This window comes from Alexandromys fortis, unplaced genomic scaffold (genome assembly GCF_014885135.2).
Source record: "Alexandromys fortis isolate MF-2015 unplaced genomic scaffold, M_Fortis_MF-2015_v1.1 scaffold_4, whole genome shotgun sequence".
Lineage (NCBI taxonomy): Eukaryota > Metazoa > Chordata > Mammalia > Rodentia > Cricetidae > Alexandromys > Alexandromys fortis.
In genome coordinates, this window is record NW_026067944.1 from 27,770,982 (window position 1) to 27,794,756 (window position 23,775).

Consider the following 23,775-nt stretch of genomic DNA (forward strand, 5'->3'; position numbering starts at 1 on the left):
GAACAGCCTTATTGGAGAGTCACTAGGAGAGAAGATGCCTTTCTGCCAACATGGACCAGCAGAGTCAGAGTTGGAATATAAGTGCGCTCAGGCTTAAAAGATAGTTCTTTTGAGTCATAGGGCTTCTTTGTGGACCATCACCTTGAACACCCACAGCTCTCTCTTGAACTGAGATGGCTCTGATATTTTAGAGTTAGATTATTTGGTGGATGTTATGCAAGAGGCAGTGGCCTCTGACTTCCTCTCACTGTCAAATCCAGATGTGAGGAGTCTCTCTTCACCTCCATCACCCTACCAGGGTCAGTGCTTCATGCTTTTGGTCATTGGAGTTGCTTCTATTATTCTGCCCCTTAAGCGGGATGAGTTCATTATGAGTTCTCTCAAATGGGCTTTCATTCAAACTTACCTGTTCTTGCTGTGATCCCAACTCTTTCAGCAACTTCTAAAGCTCCTTTTGATCACCTGGCTCCAACTCCTGTTCACGACCTGCCTGTTGATCAGTTCAGGACTGACATGCTTTCAGCAAAAGGTTTAGATGAGGGGGAAAAAGCATTCTGGGGAGAAAAAAAAACACAATGAAAGAAGAAAACACACACACACATACACACAATTGATCGTTGCTCAGGGTGAAGACCTTCTCACATCACTGTCCTTTACAAAACAATACTGTGGCGAAAAGTAATAATAATTTGGAGACAGGAAATGCAGAAGTTGTGTTGGCGTGGGAAGTAGGTGATGGGAAATCAGCAAGGATGTCGGACAAATCCTTACGATTACTATTCTCCACGTGAGAGGTGCTGTTGTGATTTATATGCATTAGTCAGTGATCTATCAGTTTCCTGACAGCTGGAGGAGGGGAGCACTACATTTCCTTCACCTATGATGGATCTGTTTGATAATATCTCCACCAGTTTGCAGCAGCTGGAGTCTCCTATTTCACACCTGTATCCATAAAATATATTTTTAAAAGTAAAGACTTCTTTGGATCTTTACATTTTCTGCCTTTACTTTTTATCTCTTTTCCCTCTACTTGTGAAGGCAAAGGAGAGAGAAGGGCTCTCTGCTAACCGTAGCCTTGATAGGCTGTCTCATTCCTGAGTCATTTATTTGCATACTTATTTCCTATGTGTTAACTCCATAATGGCATGCATGCTGTATCTATTAATTGTCATGTCTTGGCACAATTTGAGCTGAATTATATCTAAATGCATGTAATGCAATGATGACTCATATTATAATGTGGTTCTGCTCCAGTGGCAGTATTTGCATAATGCTGGATATGATAAGACTATAAAGTAAGGGGCTGGGTTTTCAAGTGAGTCTTCTGCAAAACCGTATTCTGACTTTATAGGCATGCCTCATACATCAGAATGCTCATCCAAAGGGCCTCATAATTTATTGTAAGCACTTTCTTTCTCCCTACTGCTGCAACGAGATAAAGAGTAGGCCTACATGGTAGAGACTCCATTATTTTTCCTTTTAGAACTTAGCATATTTTTGATATTTATTTTGCCATGACTCATAAGGTAACAGAATTTTCTTCAAATAGCTGTGGAATTGTTTTTAATTGTGCAGTGCATGAAGATTTTAAGTACACATGAGAGGCAGATCCCAAGACTAATTTTCTTCTTTCGCTCTGAGAAGGCATGAACTGTGTTCATAGAACATGGTAGTTCTATGACATACAACAAAGACATACAACACACAGGGCAAGCTTCATCGAGCCCAGGAGGAGCCCCAGCTATGCCAGTAGACCTCTGCAGACCACAAACCACACAGCATGAGCCAGCTGTCATTCTCTATTCTTGCTGTCCTGGAGGAAAGCTATGTTTTAGCCTTTGCCATTTATAGAACACATTGTACTGGGCAGAGACTGGGAAAAACGTAATGTCTGAACCACCCAGAAACAAGCATTCCAAAAGATCCTTTTACACTATGGTATCTTGAATGAGATGTCCTTCATAGTCACCAGCATTTGAATGTTTGACTACAAGGTGGTAGTCCTGTATGGGGAAAGCTTAGGAAATGTGGCCTTGCTGGAGGAAGGATGTCACTGGAGCAGGTTTGGAGAGCTTAAAGGCTTGTTCGGTTTGTCCTCTCTGCTTCATATCTGGTGTTGGAGATGTAAGCTCTCAGCTGTACCTGCTACCATGCTTGCTACTTGCTGCAAGGTTTCCCCTTCATGACTGTAATAAGCCCAAAATGAACGCTTCCTTCTCTAATTGCCATGGTCATGGCACTTTATCACAGCAGCAGAAAGGTCATTAAGGCATTCGGTATTGCAGTCATGGCATCAAAACCTCTCTTCTTTTCCACTTAAGTTGCATTGTTTTGAGGGTAGTGTTGCTAACCAGAGGAGATATGCAAGGAATCAAACAGGAGCAAACAGGTCCCTAAAAGATTTTTGCAAAGTTTCCCAGCAGTGAACAAGGACTAGGCAAATTACCATTTTCCAGTTGCTTGGTGTAGCTCAACAACTGAGTTAATACTGGGGGAGTATTCAAAGTTCAAGTTTAAGAAGAATATTGGAATAAGAATAGTTAAGCCAGGCGATGGTGGCGCACGCCTTTAATCCCAGCAATCGGGAGGCAGAGGCAGGCAGATCTCTGTGAGTTCGAGACCAGCCTGGTCTACAGAGCTAGTTCCAGGACAGGCTCCAAAGCCACAGAGAAACCCTGTCTCGAAAAACCAAAAAAAAAAAAAAAAAGAATAGTTAAGCTATTTCAAAGCACACTAAGTACTCTTCTTAATACATTGCTCATTTACTGATGAAAAACCTCTAACTAGCCAGTTCTTACACCTGGCCTGGAGAAGAACAACACGGGTGCTCTTCAGTGATATGGGATGCCTTGACCAGGTGCTGTGCTCTTTTGAAAAGTTCATCATTTTATTCTTAATTGTGTGTGTGTTTCTGTGTCTGCATGTGTGTGTGTGTGTGTGTGTATGCGCACACATGTGAATGCAGGTGATTGATAAGTTATATCATGCTGAAGCGCAAGTTACAGGTCATTATGGACTGCTAGGAGCTGAACTTGGGTCCTCTGCAAGAGCAGTGGACTGACATTAAACATAACACCATCTCTCCAGTCCCATCTGTTTCTATGCTTAAAGTCAACCTACAGAGTGGAAAATCACTGCCATCTCTAAGCCTCTTCTGTTTTTCTAAACAGAAGAGAAAAAAATTCATGTTCCATTGTTTTTATTCTTGTAATATCACAAATTGATATTTTCGAGAATATATTGATATTGAAACATGCTAAGCACATTACATTGTTATAAGAGGCATGACTGAGAAATTTGGGACTTTGGAGTCCAACACACTGAAATAAAAAAATCCTTACAATAGCTACAATAACCTGGATCTTGTGAATGGTTTGAGTTTCCCAGCACCTCAGAAAGTATGCTTGCTTTATACTGTTGTCCATTAAGTATGCAATAGCATTGTGTGCAAAAAGCAATTAATGTGTATAACTTAAGTAAGGATCTCATTACTGTTAAACTATCACATTCTTCTCCACTACCACCACCACCGCGAGGCAAATCTGGAAGTAAGCAAGTTGATGAGGTGAAAGTTCTTGTGGTAAAGGTAGGCGAGGGCTGTTAAGGATCAAGAGTCAACCCCAAAGTTCCTTTTCTAATTTCTGAGTCTGATGTTATAAAATGGAAATGAATCTAAACCAAGACAATTCATAACTATAACTTTCTTGAATTTAGTAGTCATCTAATTGGGTGTTTTTAAAATGTGTTTGCATAGTTCTTAGAATTCAATATTCTTTAAATAATGCTATAAAATCAGATTAAGGTCTTCGAGTCCAAATTGTCTTGAATATTTTCATGATAGTTCATTCCATCTTCTGCTTGAAATCTTCCTGATCCTATGCTTTAATGCTGGTAATATATAGCATCACTTTCCAGACCAGTTATCTTTCCTTCTAGAGTGAAATGACTCTATGATAGTTTTCCTTATTCATTAAGGGTTTTATTTGTAGGACAGAAGTTAAACATGAACAGTGTCAAAATAGAGGGAGAACACATTCTAAAAGTGTTCTTTCCAATTCACATCTTGTATCTTTCCACAAGCATGGGGGGGGCATGTGTATCACAGAAGTGTTTCCTTAATGAGTAATAAAATCAATTGCTGGTGAAAAAAAGGGGGGAATTCTTATACAGTGCTATTACGAATGCAAATTAGTCTGCCTATTGGGCCTAAAAAGCTGAAAAGACTTCTCCTATAAGACCTAGTCAGGCATTTCTTGGGTATTTACATGAAAGGCTTTAAGTCAGCATACCACCTAGATAGAAAAACATCCATGTTTGTTACAGCAAAATTACAATGGCCTGTAATGGAATCAGTGTGGATATCTGTCAATAGATAAATGATTTAAAAATGCTATCATTTTTGTTCAGCCATAAAAAGTTTTGCAATTATAATGTTGGCAAAGAAATTGATGCAGTGGTGATTGTCATAGGAAATGATGTAACCTGGACTCAGAAAGACAGATATCACACATTTTCTTTCATTTGTGAACCCTAGATCTACATGGACACATAAAATCAAGCATATGTATATGCCATGAAAGAAGTGAACTGTCTTCTTTAAATAAGGGGGAGAAGAGAGGGAGCTTCAGGAAGGGAAAGAGGGAAAAGAGGAAAGTGTTGTTGGAAATATGATAAAAGTAGAGGTAGTATGAAAGTATCTTTATGAGGTCCATTACTGTGTTATAATGAATAAATGCCAATAAAAATTAAAAATTATTTCTCCACTAAAAATAGGAGCAGTTTTACCCAAAATCAAAATGAGTTGTGTTTTTTTTTTCCTTATTCTGGTTGCTGTTGATATTGTTTTGCACAAGAGTAAAACACTAAAAAGAAATAGTTTCTCAAAAATTAAACTAGAAGCAAAACAAGTTAGATCCTTTCCTTTCACTATCAACAATGCAAAGAGTCTATCATTAGATAGTCATGAATAAAGCATCGTAAGCATGTGCCTTTTTAATACAAGTTACCTTCAATTGACACATAGAAACAGCACTTATTTCTTGGGTACAGTAAGTAACATCAGCTCATGTATACAGTGTAGAAGGTCAGATCAAAACAAATGGCATAACTTTTGCCTTAGAGATATAAACTTTCTGTGTGTAAGATCATTTAAAATTTCATTTACTTGTTTTTTTAAATATTGCATAACTATTAACTTATAAGCAAAGAATCACTCTCTCTCATTTCATTGCCTTTGCCAAGAACTTCACATATCATTCAGAGAATTTTCTGCTATTAAATACTTGATATAAAAAACCTAAAGGAAAATGCCATTGCACTGAAGATATTTACCTTCTAATTCTAGGTATTTTAATGAAAGATAAAGAATCTAATCCAGGTCCCTCACCTTTGCCTCTGTCAATATTCTCCATAACACCTAACTTTTTGTATGGATATTGCCCTGAGTATTCAAGTATGTATAGCAAGACACCTGATAACTCCCCGCAAAATACCAGCAGCAAAGATTCCCTTCTCGATTGTAATAAAAAGCTGTCACCACATATTACCAATGTCACCTGTGGACATGAATTGCATGTATTTAGAACCATTCCTCTGTCATTTCTTAAGAAATAACTTCTTTGTGTAAATGAATCACAATTTCTTTATCCATTCTTCGGTTAAGGTGCATATAGGTTGTTTCCAAGTTTTGGCTATGACAAACAATGCTGCTATGAACAAAGTTGAGCATATGTCCTTGTGGTACGATTGAGCATCCTTTGGCTATATACCCAAAAGTGGTATTACTGAGTCTTGAGAAAGGTTGTTTCCTGATTTTCTGAGAAATTGCCATACTGATATCCAAATGGGTGTACCAGTTTGCACTACCCCCAGCAATGCAGGAGTGTTTCCTTTACCCCAGTTCCTCTCCAGAATAAGCTGTCATCAGTGTATTTGATCTTGGCCACTATTACAGGTGTAAGATGGAATCTCAGAGTTGTTTTGACTTGCATTTCTCTGATGGTTAAGGATGTTGAGCATTTTCTTAAGTGTCTTTCAGCCATTTTAGATTCCTCAGTTGAGAGTTCTCTATTTAGGTCTATACCCCATTTTTTATTGGATTATCTGTTCTTTTGATGACCAATTTCTTGAGTTCATTGTATATCTTGGAGATCTGTCTTCTGTCTGGTGTGGGGTTGGTGAAGATATTTTCCCATTCTGTATGTTGCCGTTTTGTCTTGTTGGCCATGTTCTTTGTTTTACAGAAGCTTCTTAGTTTCAGGAGGTCCCATTTACTAATTGTTTCTCTCAGTGTCTGTGCTACTGGGGTTATATTTAGGAAGTGGTCTCCTGTGCCAATGCATTCAAGTGTACTTCCCACTTTCTCTTCTATGAAGTTCAGTGTAGTTGGCTTTATGTTGAGGTCTCTGATGCATTTGGACTTGAGTTTTGTGCATGGTGGTAGATATGGATATATTTTCATTTTTCTACATGTTAATATTCAGTTATGCCAGCACCATTTGTTGAATAGTACTACACAGCAGAAAAAGTAATGACATCTTGAAATTTGCAGGCAAATAGAAAAAGCTAGAAAACATCATATTGAGTGAGGTAACCCAGACCCAGAAAAACAAAAATTATATGTACTCGCTCATAAGTGGCTTTTTATAGACATAAAGCAAAGAAAACCAGCCTACAATTCACAATCCAAGAGAACCTAGACAACAATGAGGACCCTAAGAGAGATATGCATAAATCTAATCTACATCGGAAGTAGAGAAAGACAAGATCTCCTGAGTAAATTGAGACCATGGGACCATGGGAGAGGGTAGAAGGGAAAGGGAGAGGAAGGGAGGGGAGCAGAGAAAATTTATAGCTCAATAAAATCAATAAAAAATATAAAAAGAAATAACTTCTATCCACCTAGTGACAATGTCTTCCAGTGTTGAAATATAATCATTCATAAAAGTAGACCACAGACTAAATGAAATTAATAAATTTGTATCCTTGCATTAAATAAATGAATGCCAGATTCTACTCTTCAAATGAGGAATAGAAAACATATAGAACAATGTTTAGACAAATACAAATGGTAAGATGGAAAGCTTTTAGCCAATAATACTGTTTAAATATGCAACGATGTGCTTAGTAACAACTAGAGTTTAGACCTACTAGACTGCATCATTTACATGATGGAAATCTTGCCAGTAAAGTTGTTGTTATATTGTTGCTGACTGGGATGAACATTTCTTTTGTTGCCAATTGTGTTCTTTGTTTTTGAAATGTAATATAATCACTAACTTTCTATAACATAAATGGAATTGCCAGTGTACCCAATCATGTAACGGTGCCTAACATCTTTACCAAGAAGTGCTAGAGAGACCTAGCAATGCATCTAATTCTTATGATACTCTTATAGATTCAGATGTACTGAATATTATAGGTAAAATACTGATTTAAAAAAATCAAAATTTTTTACTTATGGTATATATAACCCACCTGCTATTTAAGAGTTTGTGTTTGCAGAGAGCACATACTCATTTTTCCCTTGTTTGGAGAAAGCAACCCACTTCTGCCTTTTTTTCAAGTTGTTTACATGCAATACAGATTTTTTTTTTTATAAATGATCTTTATTAATCGTGGTGGTTTGAATGAGCAATGTCCCACACAGGCTCATGTGTGAACACTTGGTCCCCAGGTTGTTTGATGAGGTTATGAAATGTCTAGGAGGTGAAGCCTTACAGGAGGAAGTGAGTCCCAAGGGATGGACTTTGAGAATTTAAAGCTTCTCCCACCTACAGTCCACCCTCTGCTATCTGTGAGTGGTTGAAATGTAATCTCTCCGCTTCCTGCCCTGGCCACCTAGTGCCATGCTTCCCATGGCATTATTGGCTCTCTCTATGGACTCAGTTAAAATGAATGCTTTCTTCCAAAAGTCACCTTTGGTTATGTTGTTTAATGACTGCAACAAAAATAACCAATATAGAAGAATTAATAAGTAATATGATTTTTATCTGTTTTATTTTTAAACTTTAAAATAATCATTTAGTTTTAGTGTATGTATGTGTGTGTTTGTAATGTATACGATACAGGGTACATATACAGAGATCTGGGGACAACTTTTATAAAATGTGTTTTCTCTTTCCTCATGTGTATAGTTTCAGGGGATTGAACTCAGGCCATCAGGTTTGAAACACAAGTGCCTTTACCAACTAAGTTATCTATCTCAGAGACTTTCTTTCAAAGTCTCTGAGATATAATTAATATAATATTCAACAGTTTTTAATGTTACCTTGTATAATTTTAATTATTTAATACTAAATAATATTAATGACTTATTCTTCATGAATTATATAACTATAAAGATGTGATAGTTGGTCCAATACTAAGTTAAACAGTAAATTAAATTCAGAGTAGTTGTTCTACAAATCTGAAAGTGTCTACTGAGTATATGGTGCTTATAATCCTCAATCACTATGTCTCTTCAGTGATTTATAAGGTCTTTAGTAAACATATGAGAACAAGTAACTGGAGTCTAATGTTGAATATGAGGACCCAAAGAAAAGGACTGGCTACTGACTTGAAGAGATTTTCCTAGAGGAGGAACATCCTATGGCCTCAGCTTCCAACCACAAATCCCATCTAAAGTGTAAGGACAGTCTCTAAGTCTCTCTTTTTTCCTGATCTCATTTTTAAAATGAAACATTCCTTGCCAACCCCAAAATTATTTGGAATGTCATGATCTCATTGATGAAACATCCCATTGAACTGAAAACTTCATAAAAGGAAAGATTTTAAAAATAGTTTTCACACTTTCTGTTTTAATCTGGGATAATTTGGGAAATAAAGTCATCATGTATATATTCTGAACTACAGCGATGTCCTGTATGCAAAGAGCATTTAAATCTCACTAATTCACTGTAATCACACTATGCTGGTACAGCTCCAGTGTCTTAATTCACTCTGATTCCCTGTCTAACACAAAGTTAAGCCAACCTTGTTCCTAGATGCAAACCCACGATACTTGTTGTCAAGTCAGTGAATGATGGATATGCGTTTATACCAGCAATCTCATTTCTGCACAGCCAGGTGGTGTGTGATTACTCAGTGGCTGGTTCCTTTAATCGACAGAGTTATGCAAATTAAGATTAATACTTGGGCTTTTAGCATCTTTTTCTTATGTGTACAGTTTACAATTTAAATTAGTTATCACCTTAGATCAAGATTTTCAAAATTAAAAATTAAATTAGTTCTAAGAAGAGCATTTGCTCAGTTTTTGTTAGAAAAACTGTCATCACATTGTGGAGAGATTGTTTTCTAGTCTACAAGGACTGCATTTGCTTGTGATCTTTTGAATAAATAAAATGAGATCTTAAAGATTCAGCAAACCAATTTATATATATATGCATATATATATAATATTCATTATTTTCTTGTCGTGTGCTTTGGTTTTTTTTTTCTTCAAGTAATAGGGTAAGCCAGTAAAATATGTGTCAGGATTTTAACACACCTTTCACTTGTTTGCAAGTAAGAGGTAAATTTGAAAAGTAAAGAAGAATGAAGCCTAAACTAAAAGTAAGAAATTCTGTAGATTGCCATGACAATAATGCATTGTTCACATAATGCATTGTTGCTGTCAGTGCATTTATGTAAGGCTGGCAGGTCTGCTAAAATAATCAACTGCTTCTTTAGGTAAGATAGATCGGAATACTTTCTGAAGATAATTTGAAATAATGATGTGTGTGATTTTCAACTTTTCCATAAAGAAAAATTGCTAAAAAGCCAGAAGATCCTAAGAACCCGACATAGCATGTCTACATGATGCTGATAAGAAAATTGGTCCAAGATATTTGTGGATTTTATAGGGCTTGGGATGGGGCATGGAACATAGCAGTCACATGACCTTTGTTTCTCTTTGTGAACATGCTAATTGACATACAAAGTGTTTCCAAAATGCTTATTGTATTTGAGATTTTCTTTGGAAAATGTCCAGATAAATAATCCAAAATATTATATTTATTAAATTGAGAAATAATATATATATATACATACATACACACACCTATATAATGAACAAATTTGGGGTTCATTTGCTTTGTGTTTATTTTAAAAATTGAAATTGAAATATAATTATATCACTTCTGCCCATCCTTTTCTTCCCTCCAGCCCTCCCACATCCTGTTCTTCCAGATGTTCATAAACCTCCAACTCCATTTCAAAATGACAGTTTTTTATTATTATTCCATGTATGCAAATTTATGAAGAAATAAATACAACTTTCTGAATTCTTTTAGTGAGGGCTGAAATTTATCAATTTATCAATTTATTAGCAGACTCTTGAACTGGATAACCAATTAGAGGTTCATCTCTGGGAGAAGCTAATTTGCCCTATTTCAGTAATCGTTAGCTGCCTATAGTTCTTTGTCTCAATGTGGGACACAGTGTGATTCCCCACTGAAGTGTTAGCACATCTATTGATTTGTCATTGTTCAGATTCTGCCTAGGAAGCAGCACTCTTGAGTAATTATGGTCAGGTTCCCATGTTGTTGAATTATTATGGAGGTCTTCCTTTTATTGCTGGAAGACACAATCTCATAGCAGACTTACTGGTCTTCTGGCTCTTATAATCTTTCTGCTCTCTCTTCAACAATGTTCTCTGAGCCATAGGTGCAGGGTTTTTGTTGTAGATGTATCCACTGTGACTAGGATCACCACAATCTATTTATCTTTGCAATATGATAAACATGACACAGCCATTTTGGGGACTACAGGACACTTGGAGTACTTCTCTATGATATAGTAAGTCTGCTTATTGGTGTTTTGAGTTATCTATATGACAAAAGTACAAGGGACATGTGGGTGAGATTTAAAATATATTTTCACAGGTTCATTTCCAAGCTTTCAAATAGAAAAGAACACAAAATCACTGTCTACATTCTATAAGTCTATTAATGGTGCCAACAACACACTATCATTTAACTCTAAATCATTTTAGATTGAAAAGTGCCTTTAAAGCTACTCCGAGCAGAGGAGTGACACTTTAGAAATAGAAAAAGAAAAATCTGGAAGGCAGCAGCAGCCATGTTCGTGAAATGAGTCATGTTCCTTGTAAAGTAGCCACAAATCGCCAAACATGTGTCATTATCCCCAATCCAACAGTATCTCTGTGACAGAGAAAGACATCCTGGCAGATGGAAATAACATCTAGGACCTAAAATGATCTGTGTTTGAGGAAACAAACAAGGAAAGAAGAAATATAAGACCTGTGCACCTTAGCATGGAAAGTGTCAAGTTTTCACTCCAGCACAAATCAAAACAGCAAAAATATACCATCTGCCTAAATGTAAGAGGGTAGGAAGGGCTTTGCACTATAGCTAGGATACATTAAATAGTGATCTTTGCTTCTTGTTATGAGAGATGAATTTGGCCACGAGAGCCAGGTTTGGACAGCTCCTGAATTCTTCATGCCTCCTCCCTATGCACGGGAATGGTCAGTCTATGTTTTCACACTGGCCAAAAACCTTGTATTTGATTTGACTTAGAAAATGCAGGAAAATGTGTTGTTTTAATTGTTCTCTTGTCAAGATCTTGGAAATTTTGCCTTTCTTTTGTGCCCCAGAGTGCTGAACAGCTGGCTCTGCAGCTGTGAACAACACTTGGGTTCCTCTTCCTGTAGGCCAGACATACATCTTGACATAGGGATATATAGAGAAATTGGTTTTTTTGGTTTGTTTATTTATTTGATTTGTTATGGTTTTCTTTTCTTTCCTAGCCCAACTTTTTAACCTAAAATTCAAGGAAATGCATTCCCAGCTTCACTCCCCACCGCTCTCGCACACACATGCACACACATCTTGCCATTTATACGAGCGCTTATCATTTATCTTCCATAGAATATGAGTAGAAGTCTGTTTTCTTCGTCTCCGATGAAAGATTCCTTCAGTTATTATGATCAGAAGTGCTGAGAGCAAATTATCTCCCCATAAGGCGCCTGTTGCTCTCAGCATGTAGAGTGGAACCTAAACGAGATGCTGTTTGCTTTGATCTTCTTGATCAACACCCTCCCACTCATGCCTGAACACACACACACACACACACACACACACACACACACACAAACACTTCTCATCCCAGGGCATGGGCATTCCAAATGCTTCAGAGTCACAAGTGAATTTTGAAATCTAGTCTAATTCTTCTAAATATGGAGCATAACTCACAGGACTGTGGGTCATGCTTGTGAAAGAATAAACATGGTTTGAAATGAAGCACAAGTGCCACAGTATCAATTGCATGAGTCTCAAAATACATATGCAGATGGAGTTTTGTGGGAATGACCTTTTCCTAAACGTGAAGAAGATAATCTAGTGAGAAGTCAGTCATCATTTAACTTTACTGGGTCGTATTGCTCACATTCCAGTTGCTTATTGCTGGATCGAATCTAATGTAATGGCATTCACACACTGGGTGGTGATTGGATCTTAAAGGAAATGGGAAAAATACTTAGCACTTTCAGAAATATCATGATGATGATTCATTATGCCTGTAATTATTTGTCTTGATTGGTCTCGTTGAGTCCTCTCATGCAGAGTATGAAAACAAACAGAAATGGTGAGGCACTAACAGTATTGTTCTGCTCTGCTAGATGTGTGGTAGAAGACAAAAACTCGAAAGTGGCCTGGTTGAACCGTTCTGGCATCATCTTCGCTGGACATGACAAGTGGTCTCTGGATCCTCGGGTTGAGTTGGAGAAACGCCATTCTCTGGAATATAGCCTCCGAATCCAGAAGGTGGATGTCTATGATGAGGGATCCTACACATGCTCGGTTCAGACACAGCATGAGCCCAAGACCTCCCAAGTTTACTTGATCGTGCAAGGTAAGGGAAAAGTAGCACAAGAGAGTAAGCCGTGGAGAGTGGCTGTGATGAGCAAGACATTTGATTTTCCTCCTAGATGACTGGTTTGAAAAGAAAGAACTAAGAAGAGCCATGTGCTGATCACTGGTGGTGTTTCCCCCATTAGCTTTGCTTAAAACACACACAGAGAGAGCAAACCTGCAGCTATCTTAACATAAGTGTACATAACGTTGAAATTCTTAGGAAGTTCTTTTAATTTTTTCAGTAATTTGCAGAATTTAGGAAAGCCTTTTAAAAACATGTCTTTGCCTTAAAATCATTATTATTTTCTTATGTGCTATTAAAAATGTTTAGAAAATAAAAATTCCTAGGATCTGTGATCTTTTCTTACCTGGTTGCCTTTCTTTGTGACTTGTATCTTAATTTAACACGTTGTTGTAAGCCAGACTAACGATCAGGTTCTGTGACACCATAGGGGAAAATTTGTTTCTAGATTGGAGTTTCTCTGAGGCACATCTGAGTCATGGTTTTCCAGGATTAAAATCTTAAATAGCATACACATATGCCCATACAGAGTGGCTTCCTTGGGTCCCCTTTGCCTTGAAAACAAAGCAGATACTTACACAGTTTCATTGCAAGCAAAATCAAACCTTCAGCAATTTCCCTCCATCTATCAGGAAAGACCTAAGCACTGACAAATATCAGGGCTGTATTTCTGTATTTTTGATTTATAATTTCATGAAAATTTAATGCAAATTAAACATGGCCTTAGGGTTCCTGTCAGTATTCCAAATGTGGTCAGTGGTGTGGCAAAGTTAGGCTGTAGCTACCTATTAATGTGTTAAGGAACTGGTTACTGCAGCATTTAAAGGAACGCTTTCCCAGATTTTCTCAATAATCAATTGAAACTGAAATAAAACATGTCAGAGTCCACAAGGTAGCAGAGTGCTTCAATTGTGTAACTTCCATGGCAGTCCATCTCCAATGGCTGACGGCTTCATTTTAATCCTTGGAAAAGGCATGTCTATGGTGAACAAAATTCCAAATATGAGAATGTTGCCTTACAGATAAGTGGCGAATACTTGAGCCAGGAAACAAGACATACTCGGGTAGGAAACTCAGGAAACCCACACAATGTGTAAATATACTTAGAGATGTATGAATATTTCTAATTGTTACTTTGCTAATGCCTATAAAATACAAGTAAGTATTCACAGACAGACCTTTCTAAAACACAGAATTTCTACTTGATTCAGTGGTATAGGGAGGAATAAAGTAAGATATTAATAGTAAAGACTCTTTAGAGCAGACCTCACTTCATGGCCAATTATGGTTTTACCTGCATGTTTCTTTATAACAAAACATTCTTCAAAAAAAAATGCTTGATTGCAACATTGCTTTGCAATTTGAAAATTTGAATAACTTTCCTAACTTAATTATCATGAGAAAGTTCCTAGAGACCAAAATAGGCATTGTGTATATAATTCTCAACAAAATACAGTTAAGAATCTGAGCAATAAAAGACTTGGTTTGAAAATGAAAAAAAAAAAAAAAAACGGAGAATCAGTCAAGGCAAGTTCCATGCTCAAGGTCACCAGGGAGGCTGTGAAGTAGCTGAGTGACAAGCCCCTACTGAATGGAATCAGATCTGGAAACATTTCCATTGGGTTACAATATTCTTACCATGACCTTAAGAATAGCTATTTTAAAAATTTATATTTAGGCCTAAGTCTTACCACCAAAAGTTCAAAATTCTCCCCCCCTGCCCCCAACCACACACACACACACACACACACACACACACACACACACACACACCTACGCATTTGTCTGTATTCTATAAAATTAAAATCACAAAGAGACATGTTTAGAATCAGAAACTCGGTGCAAATGAAATTAAGTTTGATTTGGTATTAAGAAACAGAAAAAAAAGCCTGTTAATGGGCCAGTATTGTTTATTCATTGTCTTGTGTAATTTGGATATTACTTGTAAGTAGACATGAATAGCTTTATTATGAGCAAAAGCTTATATTCAGTGTCAACAACAAACCTGCCCAAGGCTTCCTGTTACCTTATAACAGGGTTTGAAGCACATTTATGTTTGCTTCAAGTATTATCATATTTCCACCTTAATCACATCACCTTAAAAGAGGAGAGAAAACCCTGTACTAAAGCGGAAGGGGAGGAGGAGTTGCTGCGTCCTTAGTCTGAGACATAGAACGGGATTTCTGGAGGATGCTAAGCATCCTTTACATTCTTTCTCAGAGTTATAGAGAAAGTTGAGCAAATGCAGTTTGTATCATTAATACTTAGATTATTTATTAACGTTTAGAATGGTTAAAAACTCCCCAGCATTTCTGGTTTGGCAGATTTGAGTAATGTCTGGAAAAATGAATTTATAAATCCACCAAGTGATGATCAGGCTCCCAATGTAGTAAAGCAACATAAAGAGTCCGTGTCCCCAAACAATTATATAAAATAAGAATCTGTGGAAGGAAAGAACAATGCTGCATGGATTCAACTACTTTCAGATGGCTGTGTCTGTAAATATTCCCAAGAATTTACTTGAACATGAGGCACACAAATCAATGCTGAGTTATTTAAATGCCATGGCCTTATAGGATCTCTAAAGCTGCCTACATATAGAACCCTAGAGAGATAGTCTGTTTTTCCAAACTGTTTGTTTTCAGGCATCAGAAAAATTGTGATACAATGGTCTACTCTTCAAAACTTTCAACCTTATATATGTGCTAGTATTTATAATGTCTTATTCTTCTCCTATATATTATTTATACTAGAAGCCAGTTTATCTATCTATCTATCTATCTATCTATCTATCTATCTATCTATCTATCTATCTATCTGATTTTCTGTATACTAATTGCTTTTCAATATCTTCACCACATACTTATTTTGTTGATTATTTCTCACAGAAAAGAAGTTTATTAGTTTATGAAGATCATTACATATAAACTATCCTGTGTTGAAAAGATATTCTATGTGATTCAATAAACTATCCTTGTCTAAATGACAGCTACACACAGCTTCCTTTTGTGGTACACAGAATACAGTCTTACCTCAGCAAAGCTTATATCAGCACTGACCTTTGAGGACACTTTTGATTATTTGCTAATATATATTCTCTCTGAGGGAGCCAAAGCTACCCAAATTTAAACATGTATTTTGCTTAATAAATGCAGGAACCCCTATGTAAAGCCTAACATTTGGTTTCTGTGCCTGAATCTTTATAGAGTCCAGGATCAAAGTTTAAGAGCACACAATTTTTAATTTCAATAAAACAAGGAAGTAAATATTAATAAAATCTTTTCTGTTACTAATGTATTCATTTTTCTCTGAAGGTTATTCTTCTATGGTTTCTTGATCTTCTGAACACGCTGGCAATTGGAGCACATGTGCCAAGGCAACATAATTCCTCTCTAGTTATGACTATTGCACAATTTGCAGTAAACTCAACCCTTCAAACTATTACATTTGTCAAAGTGCTATTGCCTGAGAGCCACCTCCAGAACAATGGAATCAGAATCCCTGGGGTGGGTCAACACCTACAAGTTCATTATCATTGTCACTCATTCATGTGCCCAGGAATCAAGACCTACTGTTTTGCAGATCTAAGCAATGGCAGGGATTTGCTGCCTCCTGCCAGTTCATTTTCCTGTGTGACACATCAAATTATGTCTCAAATTTCGCAGAATAAGTATTAGAGGATGGTAATAGTAAAAACTAAAAATAAACCTGAGTACACTGCTGAATTGAGGTATTTTAACTATAAGTACAATAGCTTCAAAATGAGGTATTTGTTATGAAATCCCATGTGTATTTGAATATAAAGGAATAATGACAATAATATTTTTAAACATAGATGCTATTTTTAAATACTAATTTGCCACACATTATAATTCCCATTTGGTTTTTAATTTATATATTTTTACTGCATGATTCTGAGATTGGTGTCCGTGCCAGAGGGGTTATTTCCATGTTCAGTCTTTGGCTCTTTAAGTGCTATTCTCTTTTAGTTAACATGTAAAAATAAGTAACCTAATCTGAAAATATCAAAATTGGATATCCATAATAAAACAGATTTAAGTAATGAAGTATTTTCAAATAGATAAATAAATTTCACAATAATATAAAGTAGAATTTGAAATTTTTCTTGCCACTATGATTCAAATCACACCCATTGAAAGTGGGAATGTATAAAATGTTGGCAGGGAGTTTGTTGCATAATTGTTGCAATTAATATAATATAATTGTGAAAAATATTGAGAGTAAAACACACTGTAAGAACAAAATGTTCAATTTTCTACTCCTGGTGATAAAAAGCCACATTTCCTTTACTTATAAATTCTAGAGTACTCATATGGACTTAGAAAAGAAACTCTAAGTTTATTGCTTTTCTTATGAACAAAAGTCTGAGACTCCTTTCTAGGATTTGAACTTTAAGAAACCTGCCTTACAGTTGGCTCTTTCAAACATCCCTACTGCTGATCAAAACCCATTAGAGAGCTTTGAGAAAGTACTGCTTTTTTTCTCATTCTCTTTCTTCTGTCATCGTTGGTTACTTTTTTCTTCCTCCCTTCTCCCATTCTTCCTCCCTTCCTAAGTAAACATTATGCTGCACCGATAATCTTTTCATAATATGAGCATGGCTTACTCAACTTCAAACAAGTCGTACTCAAACACTCTATTGGATTTAGCCTATAGTTGTTCTGACTTTTTAAAGAATTTTAATAAAACACGACTTTGAAATCTTTTTATTTGATTTGCTTTTATGGTTGTTAATGCTTTTGATTATTTTAATGATTTGCTGTAGTCAACATTTGTATTCTGTAGGCAAAAGTTGACCGATTTTCTGATTATTTTTTAAGTGTGAAATGTGTGTGTCTGTGTGTGTGTGTGTGTGTGTGTGTGTGTGTGTGTGGTTTTTCTAGACAGGATTTCTCTGTATAACCCTGGCTGTTCTGGAATTTGGTCAGTAGACCAGGCAGGACTTGAATTCAGAGTTCTCTGCATGCCTCTGCCTCCTGAGAGCTGAGATTAAAGGTTGTGTGCCTCCAGCACGTAAGCCAACAGGCTCATAATTGTGTTACTATTACTTTCACTATCCATGTCAACAACCAGATTGTTAATGTAAAGGAGAAAAGTGGAAAAGAGGGGGGAAGGAAGTCATTAGGGTGTAACAAGGACAAGCGAGCTGATTGTTCTGTTCCTAGCCATCCAGCTAGCTTAGACCTGAAATAATCACACAGAAACTTGTGCTTGGACCATTAGCCCTAGCTTCTTATTGGCTAACTCTTACATGTTACATTTAATAAAAACACACTTTTATTAATCTGCATATCACCATGAGGTTGTAGCCTACCAACAAAGTTTCATCACATCTATATCTGGTGGCAACTTCATGGCATCTCTCCCTGACTCCACCCTGCTTCCTTCAAGCACTCAGTTTAGTTTTCCCCACCTACCTAACTTCTGCGCTATCAACAGCCTAAGGCAGTTTCTTTATTTATTAACCAATAAAAGCAACACATAGACAGAAGGACCTCCTACATCATTAGGGCTTTTATTTCACATAGTTTTCATTCAGTATTTTCCTCATAGCAAGGACTTTAAGTTTTTTTTTTTTTCCAGGTCAATCTAATCTGCTTACATTTACTTAGTATCTCCAAGCCTCTTGCATTTATCTGAAGCTCCCCTCTTTTTCATTAAGCTAAATAAACATTTTACATCTGCATACTTTTCCAAACTATATTTGCCCTTCTTGAAAATGAGAGAAAATAAGTTATAACGATAGGGGCAGAAGAACTGTCTGTTCAGGGAATATTAAAATTCACATGAAGAAAGATGTTTCCTTGAAAAATAAAACCTGTACTCCTTAAAACATTGAAGGCAACATTTTGAATTTATATATTTACATACAAAGACTAAAAATGCTTATGTATATATAAGCTCATTAGTACAGGTGATTTTATTGAACCAGTTTGTATCCAAAGGGTAATATTTCCTTTTAATGATTTTTTGAATGATAGAAGAGGTCTGTAAAACTATTCTGATCTTAGGTTTGCAAAAATGACAAGTAAATTGAGTAACCAAACACAATAAGGCTCTTCTATTTCTTTTTAGTAGAAATCTCTAAAGCAGACTATAGTGTAGTCAGAAAGCTTCTCAGCCTGGGTCAGGGCCCATGTAAGCAGAGTCCCAAAAGGGGCAACCTCACTGAAGGATACAGCATCCCTGTAAGAAACTATCTTAGCAGCAAGTCCAGTATGTTTAGACAGAAACTCAGGAGAAAAATGTGAGGAGATTAACAAATAAATATAATGACAACCAGTTTCCAAATACAGAAAAAGAGAGATGTGGCAATGAGAAAAGCAAAGTGAAGACAGTGGTTCCTGGATGAAACTAGAGTAGGCTTTGAGTTAAATATAGTTAGAGACAGAGAGGAAGGGGAGGCCATAGAACATTAACACCCCAGTAACAATGACCATTGCCTAGCACCTATCATCCAGATGTTTCTTTGAAAGTATCATTATCCACTACTAGGGTCATAGGTTGCTTATAGGAAAAGATGATCAAGAGGGGGTAGGGAAGCAACAACAAGAATGTGGAACATCCTGTGAACAAGAAAGTAAGGAAGTACTAAAAGAATAATTATGCATATAAAACACATCCAGAAGGCATCTTCAAAGGGACTTCCATCAGCCAGGTCAAGGATGATTTGGATATCAAAAGAAATGATTTCGGATATTCCAATATAGTTAGATGAGAGTTAATAGATAAGGATTATAAATTTCTCTCTTACAATGATGACTAAAAATAAATGTAGAAGAAATGTTGGGATATGATAAATATTTGAAAATCCTTACAGAAATAATTAATTCAGGCACAAAAGTATCAAGGTTTCTAAAACTGGAAGGAGAGTGTTAAAGACTCAAAAGTTTACACAATCTCAAAATAGCTACCTACAATAAGATAAAAGAATAAATTTGAAATCCAGATGTTATCATATTTATCAAGTGATCAAAGTTAACAGTACCAGAAATGACACACATTGGTGTCACATGCCAGAAGACAGGCAATGGGCAGCAAACAGGCTCACTTTGTGGTACAGCTTCCAAAGTACAAGTCTAAGCAGAACATCAGGCACAATGAAGCAAATTCTATAGCAAGAATTGAAAGACTTTCTTTGGACTGCCAGCTCCCAAATAATTACACTGAGACTTCTTATTAATTATGAAACCTTGGTCTTAGCTTAGGCTTGTTTCCAACCAGCTCTTAAAACTTAAATTAACCCATTTATATTAATCTACATTCTGCCACATGGATTGTCACCTCTCCTCCATACTGTATGTCCAAGTTGCTTCACATCTTGCTAGCGAATCCTGAGCCTCAGATTCCAACCAGAGTTCTTATCTCTCTTCAGAAGTCCCACCAATCCTTTCTTGCCTCATTGGTCATTCAGCTCTTTATTAAACCAATCAGAAGGTACCATGCAGAGACACATTCTCACAGTTTACAAAAAAGGTTATCCCAGAATAGTGGAGATATGATACATATGTAAGATGTGAAAGACATTTGATGAAGAAAAGACAAGAGCAGGAAATTGATAAAACTTGAATGAGTTGGGGTGTGTGGGAGTTCTAATCATTAGTCTTGTATCTTTTCATAAAATCAAATTATTGCAAAATACAAAAAAATATTGGTTAAGGTAAGGATTTGCAGGCTGTTAAACAAAATAAAAATTTGTAGTAATGCAAAGCGAAGTGCGATAAAGCAGTTTTTCCATTTTAAATAAATATATGAATAGAATTTATTGTGTTAACAAAGGAAAAACTGAGATAATATGAACAAATAACAAAATATACATGATATCATTCAACTTACTGATTTTGTTCTTTCCCAAAAATTTAGAGAGCTAAGTGGAGAGGATATAGACTTTCAATTTATAAAAGGGCACATTAAAATCATCAAACTAAAAGCCCTTCAAACTCACTAATAGTCAAAGACATACAAAGTAAAAGAGAAATACATGTTTTCTAAGCTAGTGACACTAAGAAGGAGTTAACAAAATGAGCATAGGCAAAATGGCAAGGCAGTGGGGAAAGTGACACATTTATATCTCCCTGTTGAGAGTGTAAATTAGTGGAAACTTTCCTAGTGTAAAGCAGATATGTCTATCAAAGTTTTAAAATACATTTCAACCACTTGACCAAGAAATTCCACTTCCACAAATGTGTAAAAAGAAAACCATCTGACATGCAAATCTGGATTTATGCTTAAATGGGTCAACACTGATAAGGTCATCAAAATTGTTCAAAGAAAATTGTGAAAAATGCTCCAGATATTAAGAATAATGAAATGAGGAATGCCATTGGGGTTATTTTTATAGCAAATACTATTAATATAGATATTATAAGTCTATAATCCAGACTTTTTTCCTTGTGTTTGGAAATGACCCTCTTGATCAATATTGTTGCAATATAGAAATTTTCACAAATCTAAAATATAAAATGAAATAGCTGTCCTTAAAATATGGACAGGCTTGAAATTCTGGTTTCAGAATCATTAACTGGCATGATTGACGAGAAAAACTCCCCCTAAGGAGAATGAGTTGAAATAAGCCGTAGTACCCACACTGGTGGGTTTCTAAGGGAATAAGCTCATCACAGTCTTTGTGGTGGCCTGGAGCCAGGGCCACACTGGTGTGGTGATAGCTATGGCATCTCAACTTCAAATTAAGCAGCACCCATGGATGTCTGTGCTGTGTGGCTGTAGATCTATTATGTGGCCTTCCCAATGATGTGAGCTTGGATGACTTCCTGTTTACACAAATATCACAAAGCCAATGAGGTTTCTTTTTTCTTCCAAATAAATAAAAGGTCTGAGCTACACAATTCAACAGCCATTAGTAATCAAAATTTGGGGGGAAAGTTATTAAATGATTAAAATACTTTTTCATATATTGAAAAAGTATAGTTTGGGTTTTTTTAAGTATCTTAGTAAACTCAATTTTTCAAACTCAGGTCAGAAAGTACTAATATCTTATACACTCATATATCCATAATAAAAAAAAAAGATAGAGCCGGGCCATGGTGGTGCAGCTTTTTAATCCCAGCACTCAGGATGCAGAGACAGGCGGATTTCTGTGAGTTCGAGGCCAACCTGGTCTATAAGAGCTAGTTCCAGGACAGGCTTCGAAGCTACAGTGAAGCCCTGTCTCAAAAAAAAACGAAAGAGTGAGTGAGTGAGAGAGAGAGAGAGAGAGAGAGAGAGAGAGAGAGAGAGAGAGACACTAAATTCTAAAGTGAGTTTTCTATAATGGCTTTTGGAATACTGTCTTATTAAGTAAAACTTCATAACCAGTTTCTAATATGTATGTATTATAACTCAAAAATAGCCAAATAAAAGTGTTCAAATAATAAATTTATGATTTTTCAAAGGAGAGTCTTTTAGACAATATTCAAAGGCAAATTTTTGGCTCTTTTCTTTTTTTACTATCCCCCTTTTGTTTGTTTGTCCCTTCTGTCATCCATCTTTCTCTCACAAATCAGTTAGAGTCTTTGACACTTTTCCTTGGAAGAAACAAATGTAAAATCATTTGTTATAAAGGGATTAAATTAGCTGTGAAAGTCTGACGCTATGAAGGCTTGCTTCATTTCAGAGGAGAGACAGTAAGACAGTGCCGAGAACGCACATACACATAGTCTTTGCAAAACTTTGTGGATCCCATCATGCAGACAGGGGTTCTCTGCTGCTAGCATTTCTGTAGAATTACAGAGTAAGAAATCATTGCATAAAACTTCTAATTTTGCTAAACATAAAAATTTAAATCAGAACATTAGGGATGTCCCCTTAATCTTCTGCTGGCTTTATCTGCCTGTCTGCAGTCCCTAAGTCTGTGTGTCAGTGGCTCCCTTACTGATACCTAAGACCAAGTTTATCTGTTGTTATTCTGTTTTACTTCCTTATATGTTATCTGTGATAACAAGAGCAATACTAGGTCTTTTCTAATCCAAAGCCCGTTAAATTAAATGTCGACAGGAATTCAGACCCTCTAACACATTACTGAATACTCTAGTCAAGACAACCTCAGTTAAAACTCCTCAGTCTCAGCTCTCTGCCCTTGAAGGTTGCCTAACCTAACTTTCCTTAGTTCTCATATTCCTTACCATCTCTCTGTTTTAGTGAGCCTGTCTTCTAGTTCATTCTCTTTGAGCACACTTAACAAGTTTCCATTTACTTAGCACCTCTTATTGTTTCCTGAAGTCATTCCCTATCCTAATGCTGCTTGTATCTCCCCTGCTAGGTCAATTTGTTCTCTTTTAGGAGTGTGATCTTCAGCACATACATTTCTCTTCCTTTCTAGATTTTGCGCATAGATGACATTAACACTAACAATACCATCACTCTCCATTGCCAGGCAGCCCTGTCCTTATTTTTATGAGTATTAGCTACACTAACTTATGAGTACGCTAAAATCAGTCACTTTTTTATTTATTGGGCTCAATGCAAAAGCCTCTTTTGTTTTAAGCAGGTTCTTTCTTTTTCTCTTATATTCTTATTTCTAATAATATGACACCCTCCTGAAAATGGGGTTGTTTCCAAGTTACTCCTTTCATTGATCTGTCTTGTAATCAGTCAACATATTTTTAAAGCATGCTTTCTTACATGCTCAGTTTATGTCTTTATTAGCTCTTTCTCAGATTAAAAAAATAAAAATAAAAAGTTATCCTTTTCTTATGCTTTTTGCTAAAGCAAGGTGTCATGTGTGCCCCAGGCTGTTCTTCTACTTCCTATGCAGCTGATGATGACCTTGAAACCCTGATCCTCCTTCCTCCACCTCCTGGGAGCAAGAATTGTAAGCACCAGTGCCATGCTCAGTTTATGTGGTTATGTAGACTAGACAAGCATCCTACCAAGACCACA

The 23,775-nt window shown here is 36.3% G+C and overlaps 1 protein-coding gene across 1 annotated transcript in view; it reads left to right on the forward strand.

The window, feature by feature from the left end:
- Positions 1-23,775, forward strand: part of Lsamp (limbic system associated membrane protein) — a 622,510-nt gene that overhangs the window by 313,416 nt on the left and 285,319 nt on the right. Inside the window, exon 2 of the mRNA XM_050149096.1 lies at positions 12,620-12,852. Within this exon, the coding sequence (XP_050005053.1) occupies positions 12,620-12,852 (233 nt within the window). The remainder of the gene's footprint in view (positions 1-12,619; positions 12,853-23,775) is intronic.